At 26.0% G+C, this 24534-nt stretch overlaps 1 protein-coding gene across 10 annotated transcripts in view; it reads right to left on the bottom strand.

Annotated features, from left to right (window-relative positions):
- The window catches only part of LOC129971168 (kinesin light chain-like), a 71201-nt gene that overhangs the window by 6538 nt on the left and 40129 nt on the right, over positions 1-24534 (bottom strand). For 2 of the 10 annotated variants that reach the window (XR_008784769.1, XR_008784770.1), the window contains exons 2-13: positions 21194-21440; positions 19079-19300; positions 17927-18026; positions 17601-17829; positions 16585-16672; positions 15826-15927; positions 15543-15716; positions 15199-15298; positions 12875-12992; positions 12685-12793; positions 11356-11514; positions 7973-8102 (exon numbers count right to left, since the gene is read on the bottom strand). Coding sequence is in view for 7 of the 10 variants with exons in the window: in XM_056084695.1 (XP_055940670.1) it covers positions 1575-1705; positions 11356-11514; positions 12685-12793; positions 12875-12992; positions 15199-15298; positions 15543-15716; positions 15826-15927; positions 16585-16672; positions 17601-17829; positions 17927-18026; positions 19079-19300; positions 21194-21440; positions 22542-22570 (1808 nt within the window). In the remaining 3 variants the exon portion in view is untranslated. Of the gene's footprint in view, positions 1-1574; positions 1706-7972; positions 8103-11355; positions 11515-12684; positions 12794-12874; positions 12993-15198; positions 15299-15542; positions 15717-15825; positions 15928-16584; positions 16673-17600; positions 17830-17926; positions 18027-19078; positions 19301-21193; positions 21441-22541; positions 23134-24534 lie in introns of those variants that run through there. The other 8 variants (XM_056084697.1, XM_056084690.1, XM_056084694.1 and 5 more) reach the window with 6 other exon arrangements.

Genomic DNA, 24534 nt, shown 5'->3' with positions numbered 1-24534 from the left:
AATGCAATACATGCCAATAGAAGGATTATACTTAAATTTAATTATTTTAATCATAAAACTTCAACTGTAGAATAAACTTAAACATTAAATTCCATAAAGATAAACAATAATGTTACTTCAATAATTAAACAATATTTCGAAAAATATAAACTATGAATATTTTTTTTTATGAAAATGTAGCTTTAAGAATATTATTTTGTACATTTAATTATTTTTTATCATAAAGTTTAACAAAAAAATTGTGTTCAATAAGAAATTTTATAAAAATGTTGAAAAATCAAAACAAATTGATGGCTCACACTGTTAATAATAAGGAAATTGTCAATATACATATGAAGCATTTTTCTCTAAATATATATAAATATTAGAGGAAAATATTATATACATTTAGAATTTTAATTCCTCATAACTTCAAAATTTTATGGTAATAAAATTTTAAAGTTAATTTTGCTTAAGCCACAAAAATCAAAAAAACATTTTTACTACAACAACAAAAATATAAGCTTTTAAAAACTTAAATTTATGATAAAGTAAATAAGAATATAGTAAGAAATGTACATAGAGAAGAAAAATGGTAAAATTGGAATGAATTACGAGTTTCCTCGAATTTTTCACATTTATAATGATCCTAGTACAGTTAATTTTTTAATTTCTAAGTAAGCAGGATGAGTCTATTTTGATCAATATGCAGTTACAGAATTAAAATCAATAATAAGACACAGAATATTTTATTCATTTGCTGAAGTTAAATAACTAAGAATTCACTGACTTAATCATATATGCTACAACAGAGTTTCATTAATATGATTCATGTTCAAATCAATATGTTGTGTATTATTTTTTATTCAACTATGTCTTTTAGACAATGAGTCTTTTATACATAACATAAATTGCCAAAATTAATTTGTTTCTAAAAAATCTTAATATTTTTGAATAGGGACTTTCAAGCACAACAGCAATGTATTAAGAGGAAAGTTTGTGCTTTGAGAAATATGCTTTCATCGCATATTCAATGAAACTATCAGTGAGTGTTCCTGAACAAATATTTTAATTACCATTTACAATTTTTACACACTTATCTTGGAGAATGGAGCTTTATATTAAAAAATTGTTGCTTTTTATTGCAAATTGAAAGAATAATTCAGGCAATAAAATCATTAACATAATAAGAAAATGCATTTCAACTATGTATTAAAATACAATAAATACTTCAATTTAAAATTACATTTTGTTTCATTCTTTATTATTATTAAATTTTTTTTCAATTCATATTATTTTACTACAATAAAAATATTATAAAATCAATAAGAAACAAATACTTCTTACAAAATAATTTTAACTTTGGGCTCTTTTTCATATTTTCCAGAAAGATCTATTGTAATATATCTTCAATTGACATAAAAACTAATAATTTTTTTAAAAAGCAAGCATCTACTTAACCAAAATATAAAACAACCTCAAAGAAATTAAGATAGCAGTAAAAAATAAATTTTAAAAATAAACATCCTAAAACGCATGCAATGCCACAACAACACATCCTTTTCTGTAAAAAATAAAACCACACAAGAGCATACCTTGCAGCCAAATCCATGTTGTCATAAGCTGTGGGGTCCCCTTTCAGTTTTAGCAGAAGCTTGGCACTACTGTGTCGTATAGTAGCCCTCAATTTGCTGAAGCTGCTACTTCGTTTGAGTTTTCCATTTGTCTAAGGGTTCAAGTGCAGGTTACAGGTAAGGGTCGCAGTTCAAACAATTTGGAGGAGAGACTGGCCTCTACTAAATTTGCTACTATTTTGCTTCTAGAGTTGCATCAGAGCCATGCACACAGTACAGATTAAGACAAAACGGAACACATCACAACAAGGGTTTGTTTTGACCAATTTTAGAATTTACGTACACATTGTGCAAACAACACAAGAGGAAATGATATTTAAATTAGTGAAACTCTCAAACCTCTTTTGACTGCAAACCTGTTTCTTATCCCATTTAGGAATGAAAAATTTTTCACAGATCCAAGCATATATTATAAGTAGAAAATAAATAGGAAAATGAAGCATTAATTAATGATCAAGAAATTAGTTAAGAACTTTATTTTTCAGATATTTATGCAATATTTCATAAAACAATGTCTTATTTGTTTAGTTTCTCTTAATAAGTTCATGCTGTCAACATTTAAAAAAATTCAAACTTTTGTCACTTTACTGTTATAATTAGGTCTAGAACCACTGAGTTAAGACCAATTATGTGATTATATTTTGAACTCCTGAGTGTTAAGAATTATTATGAAGGTTTAAGTGACATAAAAGCTGGGGTGTTTAATTGATTAATTTGATTATTTCTAAATTTATTGATATTGAAATTGTCTATTATATCTGATATATAAGAGAGAATGAATATAATTGGGATAGAAAATGTGGGATGGTTATAAAATATAAAACTGAAAGATCTGAAATATTTCTTTTAAAATAGCTTCTTTTTTTTTCACGCATAAAATAAATCTACATGATTTTAAATTTATCACCCTTCCTCAGTGAAAACAATACCAAGTTGAAAAACAGTAGCCTCAATAATGATTTCAAAATTCTGTGTGCCACAAAAATTGTTAATTTTTAATTAATGAATGCCAAATTACCAATTCCTATTTTTTTACCATATAAAATATTTTATTATTTAGTCTATATATCTATAGCAATATCGCACCCCCCTAAAAATGCACCAACTTAAAATATAAAGTAGCAATAAACAAAATGTTCAATCAATCTCTATGTAATTTTTATGTTTCTAAAAATGAATTGACACTTTTAAAATGCAATAACAAAAAATGAATCATATTAAGATAATTATAAACTTTGATAATAATTAAAACTGAAAAAAATTAATGAAAAAAGAATGATAAATCTGGCATTACATGCATAAAAAAAATTGAGCAATAATTTATATGTGAAAAAGAAGGATTATATAAGAGCCAAATGCTACTATTACTGAATATTTCAACTGAATATCAGTGACACTGATTTATTAAATTAATATTTTACATTAAAATTGTGTCATAAAATGTTAAAAACAGATTGAGAAAATTATGATGGATCCCAAAATTTAGGAAATCAGATCAAAAACTTTTGAAATGTAAAGAATTTTTTTTAATCTTTCAATAAACTGAAAAAAAAAATGAAAATAAATAACTGTCAAATTTAAAGAATGAAAGTAGACATTTTACCAAATGTAACTTAAAATATGCATTCAGTGAATGATTGAAAACTTCAAGGCTGAAGCAAAACAAGCACTAAGTATATAAAACTACTTTAGCAGCATATTTAGTCTAAAATTTGCATTCATGAAAAAAACCAAATTTTATAAAGATATTTTAAACTTAATATGTTTCCAACTTCAAATTTGGTTTCCTGCATTGAGCATTATTAAGTATCCCACAAGAAATCATTTTGCTAAAACTTATTGCTACAAACTTATAATATAAGGTCTATTTTGTGAAAATACTACACACCTATCCATTATCCATTAGCTCAAGAAACAGACCCGTGTGAAGATTAGAGTCTTTGCAAAGGAAAACATCCTTAAAATACAACTAAACTTTATTTTTGACAGCATATAAATAGCACAAATCGAAAGTATTTCACCCCATAACTGTTCCAAAAGAATAAGGTAGGCATAGGCGGCTATCTATAAGAGGAAGAAAAAGGGGAATCAAAAACAACTCAAATTGAGTTGAAAGAAACATGATTACTAAAAAGATATGCAGTCAAGAAAGGCTCTAGAAAATACATTTTTTTTTTTTTTTTTTTCAATTTAAAGCTTTCAGAAATATTTTAAATGTTCTGATTGTCCAATAAGACAAAGGATATGATTATTTATCTTAAAGCAAATAAATCAGCAATTTAAAAAAAAAAAAGACAAAATTTTTAAAATGTCCCAAAGCTTCAGTTGAATATTCAGAAAAATCTATGTTAAGACAATAAATTAACTTCTTTTTACAACAATTTCATAATTAGATTCAAATATGTAATTGCATCACACTCAAGAAATGCTAAATAATTCTCTTGGGTAGAATCAGAAAAACAGTTTAATTAGCAAAGGTCTAGTTATCTTCAAGGACTGAGTGCTTCGATTCACAATAACAAATGAAGCTCAAATGCCATAAAACAAAACTATGATCATCCTGTTTGTGGAACCAGTATGCAAAAATCATAAAGAAACTAGGGTTTGTTTATAAAACAACCCTTTTTTTGCAAAAAAGTCATAAACTAACCTTAAATTCAGCTAAGATAAATTCTTATTCAAAGTAAATTACAATAAATAAAAATACAAAACAGTATACATATAAATTGGAAAACAAGGTAGATGATAGAATAAAATGCTTTTTGAAATCTCATATGTGATATTTTACATTATGATGCATTTTAGACCTATGAACACACAGCCCATCTTAATTTCATTTCCTAATTTAAAAAAAAAAAAAAAAAAAAAAAAAGAATATGTGTTCCAAAAGTGAACAACTGATTCTTAAAATAAAAGGCACAGATTAAGTAATAAGATTGATATTTTAAAGTCACCAGTAACTACTGATAATCTTTCATATGATGTGTAGTAAAAAGTATGCAATATTTACAATAAACTATGCAAAAGTATGCAACTTTACAATAATGAACCAACAAGACAAATTTGTTATTTAATGTATTTAAAACTGAACTTTACAGTTTTAGTTTTCTCATGAAGTTTCTTAATTTTACGCATTTCGTATTTATTATTATTGATGCTTTGTTCTAATTATCAGAAAATCTTTATTAAAAATAATTCACAATGTACTTGCTAACAGAGATAGCATTTTTTTTTTTTTAAATTCAATCTTCACAATCTAAAATGGATATTTAAAGAAGCATTAATTAGATATATATGATAAGTTAGAGTAAAAAGGAATTTCTTTTCAATAACCAATTGGTAAATTAATTTTCCAGCCTTATTAACATTCTTAATTTTTAAAGTAAATTTAATAAAATGAATGTTTTATATAAGTACAGAATGTAAGGATCAAGTGCTGAGAGTAAAGTGAGATACATATTTAGGAATGATTATGAACAAAATTAATAAAGGGAAAAAGTAAAGCAGGAAAGACAGATATTTATATACAAACATGCAATGATAGGGGGGAAAATATGAGAAAAGCCCAGAAAAAAAATACATATTCCCTTTTATAACACACAGATAGCATAATTATCAGTAAAACAAATGCAACAGAGACATGATTTAAACAATGTGCATGGCTCTAGTTCTTAACTTCTGCCACAGGTGTGTTATTCACATAAAATAAATTAAAAAAATAAAGATAGAAAGGAAAGGTAACATGCTTTTATAGCCAAATAGAAGAAGTCATTTGGATGCAGGTTATTATTTAGAAAGCATCTGAAATAATAAATTTAAAGCTGTCTTTAATACAGGAAAGAAAAAAGAAAAAGAATGTAAGAATTAGATTGAAAAAAGTACAAAAAGTTTCCACTCTTAAAATAAGCAAAAATTAATATTTTGTTTTCTATTTTCAGCATCTATGTGAATAATAGATATGTTTTTAATTTACATAAATAAATAATCATTGCATTTTTATTCTTGATGTTATCCAAAAGCCATTAAAATACCTCCCGAAAGATTATATCCAAATCTCGGAAACAATTTCATGATAGGGATTATTTTATTAAAGTTTCTCATTTTTAATGTTTTTAAAATTTATAAATAAAGGATAATATACATATATAAACACTAAATTCTTTGAAATCTAAAAAACATTTTAAAAAATAGTTTACAAAAAAAAAAAAAAAAAAAAAAAAAGAGAAAATAGGTGTTTTTTTTATACTTTGCAAAATTTAGTACTGTGTGCATGTACTTTGAAATAGAAATCTTATATATTTTAATGCATTAAAGTAGCAGCAACGGCATTTGTAAGGAATTGAATCTTTTTGTGACTGGGAATATTATAAATATTTTTTTCTATAAAATTTGCCATTAGAATAAATTAAATCCACAGGTAAAAAGGATGAAGAAAACAAAAAAAGAACTGCACGATAAAACATGCTGAACCAAAGTATAGAACAGAATAAAAGAAAACAAAAGTGAAACTCAAATAAATAAATTAATTTTAAAAAAATGAAACTTAAAAAAGGCACTCAAACAAATATCAATTAATGTAAAGTATATTATAAAATAAACAGAAATAATAAGATCAAACTTTTGATCCTGGTAATTTATATTTAATGAACTGTATTAAATAAAGTTCACACAACTAAAAATGAATAGAAATAGACCATTCAGAAAAAGACTAAGGGATTCCAATTTTATGTTTTTACTTATGTTAGAAATAGAAATTTATCTTCATCAGCACATTTGACTAATGGAGATAAAAACTTAACCAAAACTGTTGGACAGGATTTTGCAAATAACTGGAACATTGCAAATAAATCCAAAATTGCTACTCTCATTATGTTAAAACTGGAATCTGATTTAAATAGGGAACAAAAAGAAAGCATATTAATTTTGGAGAACCATTTATGTTGTTAATTAAATTGTCAAATTAATATTCATATTAGCTAATCTGAAGTGCAAATGTGTTATAACACACCTGAGGGTCAGAAGTGAACTTTCCTACTTAAAACATGTTTATTTTTAAATACTTTTTAAAAGTTTTAAGCCTCTCCTCTAAAAACAAAATAACAGATAAAAATGCAATAAAATGAAAAACATAATAAACTCAAAATATATAAATGAAAAATGGTCAGGGAGGAAACAAATCATGCTTTCAATTCACATTACACAGGAAAGGAAACACAAAACAGCAATGCAACAAATAAAATTGTATTCGAAGTAGCTTTTACAGAAATTCAAATAATATTATGTGACAAAATGCTTTTGAAAGAGTTTGTGATACAGTTATAAAATTCAAAACCTATTAATTATTTAGCTAAAACCAGCCAATTTTGGAACGGTTGGATTAACATTTCAAAATCAGTAACGTAAAACAGAATGGCAATATCTTTCCGAGTACTGCTTTTTCCAAGTTTCATCTGTCTGACACAATTCTATATAAGCACTCTTTATGATGATGTTTCATTTCATTAAAAGCCGTTAGCAGCAAAGAGAGAGAAATCACTACTTGCAACTGCATGTAAGAACAGAAACTGTATTTTGGTTTTAATTAAATTTTTTTAGCATGCAAGGTGTAATCATGAAAAAGTTATTATTTAACTAATTTTACTTGTGTTAAATTTCATACAAAAGCAAATTCAAATTGCTTTTACACTTTAGACATCTTTTACATAAAAACATATTTTAATATGCCATTATTAAATAAATAAAATTTTTTAGCTATGCCCTTATATGTTTAAAAAAAACATTAGATGCACTTGTTAACAAAAAATTAGAGAGGGTGAAATAAAATTCTGAAACATCAAGAATGAAAAATATTATGTTCCAGCTTGTTATAAATGTTTAAAAAAAAAAAAAATCCTTAAAAGCATTGAATAACTTTGTTTTTAAGAAGAAAATTAAAGCAAGTACTGTAAGTTAAATGAAAGGCAAAATTTTGAAAATATATTTATTTGCAACATACAATTAGCTGCTAATAAAACATGTTAAAATACATATTAATTTAAGAACCAAACAATCCTCCAAACTCTTATTAACACTAAATTACTCTACAGCAAAGGGCAGACAGTAAGGAAACATCAAATAATTAATTAATGAAAACATATGCTTTTAGCAGAGTTAGCAATGGAAAAGCAACTATCAGCCATAAAGCAATTCCTATTGCAAGTAAATTAGAATATTAACTTGCTCTTGTGTAATGATTTCTGATTCCTTAATATTAATTACAGAATCATTTCTGTTCTGTTTTTGTTCAGTTTCACCAGTCACCATGAATTTTTTTTTTATATGTCCACACAACTAAATTAAATATGTACATTCACACTCACCTAATAAATGCAGAATTATTTTCAGTAGATTGAAGTAAATGGTACACTTAAACTATTCTTTTCTGAATTTAAATGGTTTTGAGAGGGTTCTTGCAGCGCTTTGAAGGGTCCCTAAAAAGTTTTTTTGGTCCTAAAAAGTTGTTGGGAAAAATTAGAAACTGTTAATAAACCCAAGAAAAAGGTTTGGTTAATAATGAAAACAAATAAAAGTTAAATAAAAATAAAATCATAGTAAATAATAAAGGGATATAAAACCATATCCAAATAAAAAAATAAAATAAAATAATAACTATTTAGGGGTTGTGACAATAATGTAAGTGGTAATGAATAAGTAACCAATTATCCTGATGCTCATAAATTATCATAGAAATAGAAAGAAATGGAAAATATCAAGCTTTACCATCACCTTTGCTTTGTGAAAAAAACTAAAATAATTGAGTACTTTGTTGGCTTCATTTATTGAACCAATATTATAAAAATCCTGAGAACAGCAAAATGAATCCCAAATTAGAATGAAAATTTATCAAAATGGAAATATCTGAAGAAACAAATCATGCATTTTTTTTTTCACTGGCTAAAAAAAGAAAGTGACAAAATAATGGACAATTGTATTTAAACAATCAAAACCTACAGTTAAAGTCAACAATAAGATTCAGGTAAAGTAACCAAGAAATGCATTCAGCGGAAGCAATGATCGAAAAGATGCACAAAACTAGTTCATCACAAATGACAGTTGCTTACAAACAGAAAAGCACAACCAGCTGACCTTAAAAAAACTAGACGAATCAATCAAAATCAATGTCAAGAATGAAAAAGAGAATTCCTTTTGGGAAATTTTGAATGATTGTTTCTTTCCTAATTAATTCTTCTTTAATGTAAGAAGAAAGTCACCGACAGATCAAAAGAAAATACAATGGTACAAACATGCCTTAAGGTCAAATGTTTGAATACACATCAATAATGATTATGCATAAATTTTCATATTTAACCATAATATTTTTCACATTAACTCTATTGCCATATCAATTAGTTGAAATATCCAAGTAAAAACTATATCACCATTGAGTAGAGATAAAATAAATAATTGCAGTAGGTTTTGGAATATCAGAATCTCAAATTATCACCATGTTTAAAAAAAAACCTTTATAAACAATACAAGCATTAAACAATTAAGTATTACTTTAATTAAAAGACTTAACATTTGACAAGATGATGATTTTTAAAAAATGCATGTAGAGGTCTAAACATTCTTCATTAAAATAGCTTTCAAAGCAATTAATATTAAAAGCATTTGATAACCCATGCCTGTAACTATATAAATTAAAATACTATTAAAATGTAAAAATAAATTTCTGAAATATGATTTTTTCAATCTGCATGCAAAATATAAAGTTAAATTTCAAAAATCAAAAAATGATAATTACAAGAATGCATGCTAAACAACTTATATATACATCAATTATATGAAAAATATAACTAAAAGGTTCCTATGTGCCTAATATTATGAAATATATTCTCCCATTCCGAATGAGAAATAAAAAAAGAAACCCTTGTTTTATAAAAAAGAACATTGATGAGTACTGATTAACACAAAAGTTTTTTTTTTTTTTTCGTCTAATGACAAAACCTACGTATAAATGTTTCGAGAAATATTTAAATTTTTATAATGGAATGAAGGAAGTTAAAAGCAGCTCTACATATAGGCATCTATCAAAAGGAAAATGCATATACTTATCAATACCTAATGAAACGTTGCTTTTATTAATTTAGAGCAGAAAGAATTATTTTTAAATCATATTTTTATATTACATTCATTTATTTAATAATCTAATACTTTGATTACTTATTCAGTGAGTGCACAAGAGTATCTTAGTATTATCTCTACAGTTTCAGATATTTTTTATTAGTAATCCTTTCATCATCATCCTTTTTTTGTTAGTAATAATATTGACAAACAAACAGGACATTGTGAAGAGGCTACAGAATTTTTACCTTCAAATTTTAAAAGCATTAAAAACTTATTTCTTCAAAAAAAAAAAAATCTTTTATTCAAGAAACAGCTTGCAGAAATGGAAGGAAAGTCCACACATATTTTCAAATTTTTTAATGATAAAAAAAAATAAATAATGCCTGCACTTTGAAGTTTTTCATTTAGCATGTTTCAACTAAATAATGAATGTAGATCATATTCAATTAGTTTCTTTGTAACTAATACAAAGAAATTATTTCTAACATTTAAAAAAATTGTAAGAATTTCAATAAATTAAAAATAGAAAATGATTTGTTTCATCAGAAATAGAAATGAGAAAGTTTGGAAATGTAAGCAGCATGGATAGCTAATAAATATATTAATCAATACTAAACAAGGTTTGGCATCTCCAAATTAAAACAATCTCTACTAATAATAAAGACGAGTGTATGTTGGTTTCTACAGGTCAGATTGTTTAATTTAAAACAATTAAATTTAGTACATACGTATTTTAGAGGGTAAAAATGTGCACTTCAGAGGATGTTTTTCTTTTCTTCTGAAATTTAATTACTTAAAAATTATTCAAAATTTTAGGCCTTTCATTATAACTTCCAAAAATATTACAGCATAAAAATGACTTTCAAATTACTTAAAAAAATTTTTTTTAATAATAATAATCTTTACAATGATTCCAATTATTTTATTCATAATTTTTTTTATTGATTTTCTACCAATTTTTTAAAATTGATTTTCAAAAAATAATTTAGCATATTTTACAACAATACATTTCATTGCAGCAATTAATATTTCATTCTGGCTTTTTTTTTCCTATTGCTGATGATCAAAAAAAATATGAAGATACAGCTTATTTTTTCATGTTGAGAATGTCTCAATATAAGGCTCACTTTAAATAATTTAAATTTTATAGTACTTACAATTAAGAAATGGTGAACAAATTTTATGATACCTTCATTTTTACATATTGTTGCTTTTTCCTGTGATATAATTTAGTGCATAAAGGTATCAACAGATAATTAGAGAGACTATAGCATGGCCAACAAAATGGCATATATCTTCTAAATTAATAGATAGAAGATCTTCTATCTTGCATATATCTTCTAGATTAATAGGAGTTACATGCCTATTAAAAATTGAAGTTTAAAAGTACTGAAGAAAGTGAGGAAGATATTAAAATCAAAAAACGCAAAATATTTAATTAAAACTTGCAGCAACAGTTACTCTGTGCAAACCATTTGGTTGTCAAAGTCAGCAAGTCAATAAATAATTCTATAGAATAAAATAATACAAATATTGCTTAGCAAAAATGTTTCCTCTTGTGTCTGCCCCCTTCTGTAGAGCAAGTGATTCGACTATGGAATAGTGGAGCAAAATGAAATGAGAAAATAAAACTTACGTCATCAGCTTCACTACAGTGGTCATACGCCATACTGTCCAGAGATTCTCGAGAGCCTCTTCGGCTGAAGTCTTTCGATCTTCGCTTATCTTTAGGAATAGCGGTCAAATCAGCACTTAAAAAATGAGGCGACTTACCCTGTCTCCCTGAGTCTAGAGCCTGAAAGAATACAAATATCAAAGCACGTAAATTTTTTTAAAAATTTGAGAACGTATAAATACCAGAGGGGACATCTATATGAGTTTAATCCTCCAAACTAGTTGGAGATGCAAGAGTAATGCAGATAAATTATAATTTTGGATATGTAATCTAAATTCAAAATTGCAAGCTTATTTTACCCATGTATTATTCAGCTTTCCAACTAAATATGAAAGCATAAAAAGCTAAATCAGCAGTTAAAGAACTAAAAACTACTTACTCTTTTGAGTAATTTAAATTTATCATTAAAAATAATATGGTATTATGTACAATAATAAATATAAAAAGATGTGCAGTTTATTTATTGCATATTTAGATTGTTTCTTAATTAACAACAGAATAATGTAGTTCCAGAGAAGTAGATGTTTAAAAAAATCACAAGAAACAATTTTTTTAATTTGTCTAAATAATAATTAATAACTAGAGATATGCACATTAAAATATAGTTAAGAAGTTTCATATTTAAAATATGGACTATTGCTACTAATATTTTGGTGCAATGCTAACAATTTTTATTATAGTTCCACAATTATCAACAAAATAAGTTTATATTCGTGTTGTTCTTTTTAAGAACATCCATTATCACTGATATACTATCATAAGCAATATTTATAAAAAGCATAGAAATTTCAGTTTTCTCCTTAAATAATTCACAATAAGCCCAAATCGTAAAAGTTCATGTAATAGACTTATCAAGGTGCAATTATAAAGAATAGAGATAAAAGTTTTCTCCCAAATATTTTTTTGTTTAAATTTAACAAAGGAAAAAAAGGGGGTACATTAAAACTTATTCTTAAACTTTTAATTTCATTATAAATGGGAAAACAGATAAAACATAACAAAATAATTTAACCTTTTTGAGCTTGAAGTGATATATTCAAATAAATGCATTATGAAGCGATTTCAAATCCTTACCCTTCTCAAAAGGGTTCATATAGTAAATTATAATAAAGTCATAATTAAAAAGAGTTACAAAAAGGTACAAATGCTTTTCTTACATTAATTATATAGTCTATAAATACACTTTAAGTGTATTTATAGATTATATAATTAATCCATGCATTTTGAGTAAAATCTACATAAATACCATAGCCCTTAATTAATAAGATTATATATAAGCAAGATTTTAACCTCTTTTCTAGCCCTCAATGCACAGTCTTCAAGTGTATCAGCAGCTTCATATTTGCCCTGCCTTCTATATAGAGCTCCCAAATTCTTCAATGTTGTTGCTACCGTAGGACTAATAAAAAGCCATGATTAATATATTTAATTATTTATTTACACACATATATATAATGAGCCAAAGATACATAATAGTTACCTGTCTACTTTGGCAGCTTTGTGCCATCCTCCATACTCGCCATAAGGAGAATTTTCTTTCTGTTTATTTTTATTTTCTTCCCTTTCTTCAGCTACTTGCCAAATTGGTTTATTTTCTCCTACAAATGGCAAAAAATATTAAAATGCTTATAATAAAAAAGAAAAGGAAAATAATTTACAGACAGGGAAATAAAATTGTTAAGACTTCCCAGAAATAAAGCCAAAAACAATCTAAAAAAAACCAACATCCAGCATATTATAATAATGAAATCTACTTGTTGAATTTTTTAAAATTAATTTCTCTACCTTCTTATTTTATTAAATCTTGAAAAGAGTAAATAAATTGATTATAAAAGAATCGAAATGCTCTGCAAATAAATATTTACACACAAAAAAAAAATCTCATAAAGGAAATACAACTGATTAAAATTTAGAATGGATAGGATTGTATTGTGGACAAAGACTTTGAGACACCCCCTCAATGAACATTTAAGATTTAAAAAAAAAACTCAATGTATATCAATAATTTGAGATTATATTTATAGTTTGAAACTGGTCCAATAATGCAAATAAAATTCAAAGTAATAAACTTAATTTGAAATATGTTATCAAATTTTTTTTAAACAATGAAGCTTTAACTGCATTAATTAAGAGAAATTAAAATAACAGACAAAGATCAAATAAAAATTCGTAAGATCTAAAATCTTGAAACATGCACATTTTTTTTTTTTTTTTAAATTTTGGTCATAAATAGATAAAAATAACAACTCTGATTTAATATTCCAGTTGAGAAACTAGACTTTTACTGAGTTAAAATTATAAGAACACACATAATAATGGCAATATTTCAGGCAAACAAGGATAAAATAGTTTTTCTAATCAAAACGGGAAACAAATATGAAAATGCAAAATATGCAAAGAAAAATATTTTTAAAAAATTGAAGAATGGAAGATATTTATAATCAAAGATTATGCAATCTAATTTTTAAAAAACGATTAAGATACTATTAAGAAAAATTATTATTATCTCTTAATAATACAAGCGTTCCATTTAGAAGTCTGGATAGCAAAATGAATTCATAATGGAATCATTTGTTCTACTACCCGGAACACATTATAAAATCATTTTAGTTTGACTTGCATATTGGTATTTAAACCATATATTTACTAAATATCAGTAAATTCATTAATTAAATTAAAATTAAATATCAGTAAATTCATTACCTATTTAGTAAGTTTAATTTTAGCACATTAATTTGAGAACATTAGAAAAAAATATTAAATTTTACAAATTCAATAAACTAAACTTACGTAATTTATATTATATGTTTCCTCACCTTGGTTCAGGATTCACAAATTTCCCAAGTGAAAATACAAGAATGATAACTCGTAAACATTTACATTTAAACATTTATGAGTTATGTTTCATAAATCATAAAAGTTTACATTTAAAACATTTTCTTAAAAGAGAAGCCACAATAAAAATAAATAAAAATTTTATTCAGAAAATCTAGTAGGTAAATTTCAACAATTTAAAATATCCACAATTTAATTTGTTCAATATTCAAAATTAAGATTTAGAAAATATTGAATAGAAGTTTATATAATGATGGCAAGAAATTTTACTAAATTTCATAAATCAACTTATGAGAAAGATAACTGTTCTGAATAAATTAAAGACTGCATTGTCTGCTACATTCTAATAAGGAGTCTCATATCTTTAACAATATGTTAAATTCTGCTAATTTCCCTTCAAATGCTGGAAACAACTTCATAAATGAAGTTAATGCTTGGAAACAACTCTCATAGAAAATCTCCATCAGGCTATTATTACTATTAAGCACCACAGTTTGTTCCTAAAAAAGAAAAAAATCTGAAATTCTACAACCATGTCTCTTTATAATTGGACTAAATTTTTAAGGAGAGTGTCTGACTTTCAGAGGGTTATATTCAAAGCTCACATGCTAAAGATGAATTTGGTCAGTTGAAAATGAAGCAGAGTAGAAAATTAATGGAAGGGAAAATACATTAGAATCAATGACATTTCAAACTGACAACAAGTGAAAAGCTGTGCCACCATGTGTAGTTTAGTATGTGATAATACATATATGATGAACTTCAAGCAATTATATAATTATTAAATTATACTACATAATTTTGAATAATTGTGGATCAAAAAGTTAAACTAGCAAAGAATAATTATACAGAATAAGGCTTTCAATGTATTGTCAATTCAAGATGTCATTGATTAGAATAATAAAGTAAGATTTTTTAAACATCTGATAAAACAAACAACAGAAATAAATTCAAAAAACATTTTATTACCATCAATACTCCCAAATTCTCTTTCATGGGCTCTTGTTAAAACTTGTTTATATAAAATTTCAGCCTCCTTGTATTTCCCTTGTTTTAGATATGCAGATGCCTATGACAAATATGTGTTAATACTTATAAAAAATTTACAATTATTTGGCAATAAAAAATAATAATAAACTTTAGCAAAATTACAATTTTCCAATACATGTACATGAAGTCTGTAAAATAAAATCATTACTATTATGTATTTTCCAATTATGAGATATATTAACCTTAGAATATGTTAAATTACTCTAAAAAATAAAGTAATTTAAATAAGCTATAAGAAAATATTAAATTCGAAAAGTGCATACCAAATTATTTTTTGTTTTGGCAACATTAGGATCATCAGGTCCCAAAGTTTTTTCATAGATTTCAAGAGCACGTTGGTAGTATCGTTCTACTTCTTCATATTTTCCTTGATTTTGACATAGTAATGCCAAGTTATTAAGCTGCTTTGCAACGTCGGGGTGATCCTTCCCAAGAACCTATAACATATAAAATTAACAGAGTTACATATTGGAATTAATCACATTTAGGACAATAAAAAAGAAATAATTAAAAAAAAAATATTTATGTTTAGAAAATGAAACTTACTCTTTCTCTGATTTCTAAAGCCCTTTTACATAATGGTTCTGCTTCTTTGTATTTGCCTCGTTTTCCATATAAAACAGCCAAATTGTTTAAAGTTGCAGCAACCTATTAATAAGACGAATCACTTCATTAGAACATTTAATTCAAATTTTTTATTCAAGGGTACAAAAATTCAAAGGGAATCAATAACTTTTCCCCCATTTTCATAGCTTAGATTAGTTAAATTCATTGTATATCCCCCTTAAATTCAATGGAAAAAGTATTGTTGACACTTTAGAGCAATAACACATTTAACAAAAAATGATTTATTTAATAGTACTACATTTCTATATTTAAATTATAATATTCATACATCTTAAGGTTTTGAAAATCATATTCTAATATTAAAAGAATGTATTTTACAAGTTTCTAAAAGTATGGAATTTTTACAAACAAGTTTTTTTTTAATTTTTGGTCAAAAAATATCATATTTCTCTTAAAGAGAAGAGAAATAAAATAGTTTCTAAAAAAAAGACTCTAAATATATATAATGTTTCTATAAAAAGTCTGCCGCCAAATTACGCTGCTTCAAAATAGAAATCTTTAAATAATAAAACTTAAATAAAAATTCCATTACATTCAAAACTCAGTTCTTAAATTAATGTATAAGACTTTGATTATGAAGCTCTAGTTCAAACTGCATACATATTAAAACAAAACTTGTATTATATTTATGTCATAGATAAAATTAACATTAATGTTTAAGAAATATTTTATACATACAGCAGGATGATTTTCGCCTAATGTTTTTTCCCTGATAGCGAGGGCATCATTTAATAAATTAGCAGCCTCCTTGTATTTGTTTTGATCCCTGAAAAATAAAATTAAATAAAATGCAATGTCTCCCAACCAACCAATACCAACAGACAGACATTATTATGAATTCTGAAATGAAATAACCAGGCAATGAAATAATCACTACATAACTGATAACATTTAAATTATTTAGGTATAATTCTTTAAAACATTTTTGTTAATGGGAATTAAACATGAAATGTGAACAATCAATGAAAAATCATATGCAAAATGAATGAATTTCAAATTTAAAAAAAAAAAACTATTTTAATGCTGTGATAAATTCTAAAGAAGTCAGATTTACTATGTATTTTATATCAAAAAAAGTATCATCAAAAATTATTTTATGCACAAAAAAAGTATTTGTATATAAAAATATCAGTTAGTTTAACTGTTCAATACAAAGGAAAGACTTTAAGAAAATAGTGAATCAATTTTCATCAGGAAAAAATCAATTTGACAATGTGAAAAAAAATCTATGGTGTATCTATCACTTAAGCTAAATAGTCCTAAATATGTTCCTGACTCATAAAAACAAATATTTTTGAATAGAATTTAAGTTCAAACAATTCTCAATTAACATCTTGAACAATAAAACGATATTTAAAATAAAAAATATTTGATTTCAAGGACTATAGCCCTAAGACTTGCAGAGCCAAATTCACAAGTTCTGAATTGCAAGTTTGCAGTTCAGATAATCATATTTTTCTAATTACTTTCAATTTGAGATTCACTGGCTATAGACAATTCAGCAGTTGAACTTTTTACATCAATGGAGCAAAATATTACAATTTCAAACTGATGAAAAGATTATTTTTAAAGCTGTAAATTTTCCCATCTTTGTTACTAACCTGTCTAGAATTAAGACATTATCTAATTTTTTCATGCACAAGACAAAAAAAAAAAAAAAAAAAAAAGTTTTTATTTACAGAAAAGTACTTTACCTGTACACTAAAGCAAGAATATTGAGCATAGTTGCAACATCAGGATGATCATGTCCACTAGTTTTCTCAAGATCTTCCAATGCTTGCTTACAGAGTGGGACTGCAACTTCATATCGACCTTGAGAAGCATATTGTATCACCAAATTATGAAGTGTTCGTAACCGAGCAGGTATCTCATATCCTGCATTGGCAGATACAGACATCTGTGTTGATGGAGTTGGAGAAAGTGCTAAAAAAGAAAGAAATTAAAGTATTGTTATCCTTTGGAAAACTCATATTAACTAAATATTTTTTTTTTAAGTCAATGTTTTATGGTCCTAACTTACCTTCATGGTGAGCACTGTCATCATCATCTTCAGGAAAACCTAGATTCAAGGGTTCATCACTATCTGGTTTCTTTTCAGATACATTTTCTTCACTACCCTGCTAATATGGACACATCAAATAAGAAATTAAAAACTGAGCAGCACATAAATTTTGAAAACTGAATAGTCATCAAATAAAATTAATATCAGCAATAATCAAGTAACATTTCCAGTAAAGGACATATATAAAAATTTGTAAAAATATCAAAGTTGTATTTTTGACATTTCAAAAATTATTTCAATTTTCTTTCACAATAACGAATAAAACATGGAGAATTTTAAAGGAATTTTCTTAAATGTTATTTATTTCACCACAAGCATTTTAAAAATGCTAAAACTTTTTTTCCAGTATATGATAGAATTTTTAATTTAGTCTGCATTTATTCAATTATGTTTATGATAAAACTGCATGCTTGGCATTCAGCAGATTAGTTAACAATATACTGAAATTTTCTTATTTTCACAATACAAAACAATAAAAGTTTCATATCAACTTTAATGATATATCTTTATACTTGATGAATCTGTAAATTTGCACATAATTTTAGATCAAATATTTCAATGAATTTATTAATATAATTTGAAATAAAATATTTATATTGAAAAAAATAGTAAGAAAATTTTTATAAAAATTTTTTCAATTGAATTTCACCTACAGACGCAGATAAAGATGCCCCTTCCTTTTCAGGTTGTTTTCATATGAAATTATTTTCAATAAAATCTATTTTTCAATGTTAGAAATGCATTGTGTCACTTAAAAAAAACTAATAAAAAATCATAAAAAAATTATTTAAAAAACTAAATTGCTTTTATCAACTTTGTACATTTATATTTTTATACATTGAAACATTTCTAAAATAAGATAATTAAATTTCATTTGAAAAATTTAAAGCAGATATTGAAAATTTTAAACCAGATACAATTTAAAATTCCAAATATTTTATGAGAACTAAATCATGTGGAATCAGAAGAAGTCTTCAAAAAATTGCAAAAGAAGTAAATTAATAACTTTGAAACTATTACATAAATTTAACTTCAAAAACTGAAAATTTAACACAGACAATAAAGATATCAACAGTGCTGTAAAATCAAAGAGAAACAATGGGAAATTACCGTTTCATTGTCATATTTCTTAAGTTGATTCATAAATTCAAGATGCTTTTTGTCTTCCTCTAGCTGTGCCACCATTTGTTCAGATACCTGTAGTTTCTGTTGTGTGTTGGCTAATTCATCTCTAAGCCAAGCATTTTCTTGGCACAAGCGGCGAACCTGAGCTTTCAACTTCTGTTTTTCTGCCTCAACTGTCTGCAGGTGACCAGCAAGAGCCATCATTACCTTAAAAAAAAAAATCAATAATAGATGGTAATAATTGTGCCTCATATATTTTATAAAGAAACAGAAAAATATTAAAGGAACATTAAACAAAGCTACACAGAATTTTAAAAAATATATATACATAAGGATTGTGTTTTAAGAATGATAAAAGAAAAAAAGAAAGGAAAAAAAGAGAGAGAGAGAAGATACAAAAATTTTTTATCGATCTAATATCAATACTACTTAATGTGTTTGTTTTTAAGCTGTTACTAGAATTCTGGAATATTGTCTCCTCATGCATTCTCAATATAGTATTATCTGTATATTATTCATATTTATGTTGTGCATTTTTAATATTTACAGAATTAATTAGTATAATTAAAATTTTTATTCCTTATTATTGTTATCATATGGTATGAATTTGAGACAAATTGATTCTGTTATTTATAAAATTGAAGTATAAACTAAGACTAAAAAGTAGAAAATAATTTTATTTTTTTATTTTTTAGGACACAATAAAAATATATTCTTAAAAACTTATTAAATATATATTTATTTTTTATCAAAAGGTTAAAAGATATGATCAATATTTTTCCTATCCTGTTCTTTAGGGTTTAAATTAGTTTCACTCTAGTGCTATTCTACTTTGATTATCATAAAACAGTTGTTACATTATCAGATTTAAATCAATTTCACTTTAATTTCTTTCTGCTTTGATTATCATAAAATGATATCAATGCTGACCTAGCAAACTACTCAATATCATATTCCCTATTTCTTCTCCATCTTTTAGAATTGCATTAGAGTCCTGCTCCCCCACCCTTCTCATTTTGATTATAATCAAAGGTAAATCTTGGGTCTAAGAATTACTTGAATTTATTATGGCAGCAGTTAAATAAAATATACTGATTACTAAATTACTGAATACTGATTGAATGACATAATGAAATTAGATATACTGCTAAATATAAATACATTTGCAAATAAAAACTCAATTTATCTTCATTTATGAAAACATCATTTATTTAATTATTTTTTATTTCATTCCATTTTAGAAATCAATAATCCTTGTACAGAAGATATTGTCTGTAACTTCAGATCAAAGAAAGCAAATTATCTGCAGAAAGAATTATTTGCAAATCGAGCATTTCTCGCAGTTATAACTTTTACTGTATTATTATATTTAATTAAGTTTAGATTCTACAGATGCTTTGAATATGATTTTATGTATGGATTGCCAAGCAATACATAAATTATGTTTTAGCAAAATGCAAAATTCATTAAATGAAAAAATAATATTTTCATGATTTTACTTTACCATGGGGAAATTTGATGAATTTCATTTCAATAATGGAATTTTAATTATTTGCCTATTTATTTAAAGTAAGCACACTTCAGGATTTACAGAGTGCATGAACCAAAAACACTATTAAAATGATATTAAGTATAAAAAATGCTTAAAATAATTAAAATGTAAATAAGCAACTACAAAAGCACCAAAAACACAATGAGGTCCTAAATGATTTATCATATTAAAATCACCCATTTTAAAGTTAAAATAACAATTTAATAGACTAATTAAAAAAACGAGGATCAATAAAACACACAAACACAATACCAACAGAGGAACATGAACATGCATAAATATCTCAAAATGTATAGACAAAAATAATGTGTAATCAAGTATTTAAAAAATAATAAATAAATAAAATCAGTAAAAAAGAAATGAGGCATTAAATTAAAAGTTGAGTTTTAGTTTAATGTGAATTAATGATATTTAATTATGATAAAATTTTAATGTGATCATAAAGTTGATAAAGTTGTGTGATAAAGTTTAATGTGATCATGCATTAAATGATGAGATTAGAAATGCGTAAGCAAGCAAGAAACTAACGGAATTCAGGAAATACATACCTGAGCTTCTCCTAAGCCCAGTTCTATAGAATCTAAGGTCTTCTTAATGATGGCTGTTTTTTCTTCAACCACATTGCCATCGTTGGGCTTCTCCAGCTGTACAGCTTTCAGAGAAGTCAGGAGGCCATTTAATATAGAGTTATGTTCATTTTTTAGTGCTTCCAAGCCTTGTATCACAGTTTTGGTGTTGGTGATTATCTCTTCTTGGGTCATTTGCGTCATTTTGCCAATGTTTTCGATTTTCTTGCTGTAAAAGAAATTCATTTGTTAAAAATCTTTAAAAACATGCGTGAATCAAAAACATAATTATAATTTAATAATATTCAGAAATATAATACATCAAAAGTTACTATAAAATATGTATTTTATCTTATAAATATAAAATTATCTTTCTCTGTTCATACAGAGCTGAAATATTGTTATGAATTTATGTCTAGCACAGTGGACGATTACAGTTCAAAACAGACTTTAAAATTTTTTTTCACCACAAGTCTTTAATTATTACCTCAGTTTAAATTTTGAGTCAAAAGTCAATGTTTTTTTTTTTTTTTTTTTTTTTTTGTCAAAACTGAAGCAGAAATTTTAAAACATAGATCTAAATTATTGTATTGTGGATCCTTGTATGCATATACATTTTTCCCTATATATATATATAGAGAGAGAGAGAGAGAAAGTTTCAAACAAAAATATTTCCCAAGTATGATTATATTAAGAGATGACAATTCAATGCTTTTTCTATTCCTGTAGACAAGTGAATAAATTTGGTAAAAAATTGATTTAAAAGAAATTATAAGCTTTATTTATTATAAAAACAATACATTAAATAAATATAAGCTGAAAGACAGTAAACCAAACGATCTGTACAAACCATTTAGCTGATTTAGAAAATGAAGCAAAGTATAATTTGGGACCAATTCTCATTAAATTATTAATCTATTAATAAATGTAAAAACATTTGTTTACAAATAGTTTTAGATTTGCCTGCATATTAATAAATGCATCCAATGGAATCAAATAACAATCATCTGTAGTAACTTTAATTTACATTTTACACAGAATTTTTCAAAAATTAGTAAAGAAAAAATAAAGGAGCACTGCAATTAAGGAAATGACACTTATACTGGAAAAACATAATTCAAACCATAAAAATTGAATGTTTCTTTAAAGATGTTAACTTAAAAAAAAAATCAAATCACTTTTTAGATGAGGTCGCACAAACTTAAATGCTGTAAGCAATAAAAATTAACAGGCATTGGTATATGGTAATTGCTTTCTGAAATTAATAAAAAAAAATGAACCAGTTTGTGCAATAGGGAATAAATTACTCATTTAACACAACAATACTTACATTCTATAAACTTTCAAGCTCTCAGACATGATTTATAATGCAAGGTTAATGATCATTCTTTTAAACGAAGTATTATATATATTCCTGTAAAACCGCTTTTACTACAAGCCCACTCCCCTTGCAGTGAAAACAACACTTAGTGAAGAAATAATCTTTGGCAACGAAATTTCCCAATGACACAGCTAAGCGAAGCGATGATATGAAAAAGAGTTTCAACAGACACAAAACAGTGCTCAAAGATTACACAAAATATATATATAGCCTTTTAACAATGATCGCGCACAAAAATAGTATATCTTCCAAGATCACATGTATGGGTGGACAGAAGTTAGAGATCACATACGAATTAAAAGCATACGGAGCTTAATTGATTTGACATTTTAAAAGCAGACGAAGCTTGGACGTAAATAGGCAGGAAAGGTTTGAGAACCAAACAGTTAAACACACTTTTTCTTCTTAAATATCGAATTTATATACGTTTCCAGACACTTATGTATTTTCAATCAAGGTTCCATTTAAAACGCCCGTCAGTTGAGAGACTATTCTAGAAGAAGGCACTTGCTGACAACTTTGGACGAGGGGATTCGAATTTCTCGGCAAGAAATCTCTATAATGAAAAGGGGTGGGGGAAATGGGGCTTTCGAATGAATGCCATTGCGCATGAGCACCGATGCAGGGTTTCGTGCGCGATGCACAGGGAGTGGTAACCAGCGGGGAAAACTTCAGTACTTGGGGCGCCAGAAGAAAAACATCAATGATATTGATCGAGTTCCGGAGCGGGTACTTGGAAGGAGGTATAGAAACGGAGCGCGTGGTAAACATATTAAAAGGGAAGGTCTGAAAGAGCCCCAATTGAATTAAGGGCCGGGGATGGTGAACGAATCTTTTCATTATTCTGCTGGTGTCTCGGAAATTCTGGCACGTTCCACATTCAGGAAAAATTTGATGCCGAAATCTGAAAAGTATTAAACCTTTTGGATGACTCAATAAAGCAGCATCGTGTTCTTTATGTCTCTTGTGCGAAAAATCGATGAAGTTTTTAAATGTAAGAAGCGTCACCCCTCCCCATTTTCTTCCATATGATAGAAATTTATAATGCACATGTAAACCAAGAAAATAATGAACCGATTCAAGAATTAATAGATGAAACTGATAAACAATAAAATCTACTAAATTGTTATAGAGAAATTTGGGGTACATTTATTAATTGTAAATAGCCATAATTTTTTAAGCATCAATTTACTTGGCATTTTGGAAGGAAGCGGTTTCAACAAAGGAATAAAAATTGATCAAATGACTCTTATACAACATGAAAATAGAGAAAAATAATGAAATCGCTTATGACAATGACGAGATAGCGATATCATATCAGGCGAGATAAGAGACAAAAATAATTCTTCAGGTGCATTCAATCTAACCTTACCTTCTCGATTTCAGACAAAATTTTTGCCGAATAACTGAGGAATTATCAATTCTTAGATAACTCATCATACTGTTACATAATGAAGTAACATGCTTTTTCCAAACACTTTTTGAAGCTGTAGAAGGAACTACGGCACACTAAATACTTTACGTTTTAAATATATTTTTATTATATGGCATTTGGTTTCCTGATATTTTTTACCGAATTCTGCTTAAATATTGAAATTATCTTTAAGCACATTATAATCATACTCGGGATTAATTTATCTTACGATTAATTTGATATAAAAGGAAATTGATGGATTAGTTGATAATTAAGCGAATGATTATAATCAAAAATTATCCTAAACTGAGAAAAATTTCTTTTTATTAAAAATGTTTGCACATAATTGTATATTTCCCAAAATAATAAATCAACATTAAGTTACTAACTTAATTCTTTTGATAGATATTTGATTGTCAGATATTCCTTCAACAAAACATCTTGACCGCTTATAAGATGTCATTGAATTTTTCAAAAATTTATTACACAATATAGTTTTGGCAATATTCCGGTGCTGCCTTCATTACA

Source organism: Argiope bruennichi, chromosome 6 (genome assembly GCF_947563725.1).
Source record: "Argiope bruennichi chromosome 6, qqArgBrue1.1, whole genome shotgun sequence".
Lineage (NCBI taxonomy): Eukaryota > Metazoa > Arthropoda > Arachnida > Araneae > Araneidae > Argiope > Argiope bruennichi.
Note: the sequence above shows the minus strand (reverse complement) of the source record. Positions and strands in the feature narration are given on the sequence as shown.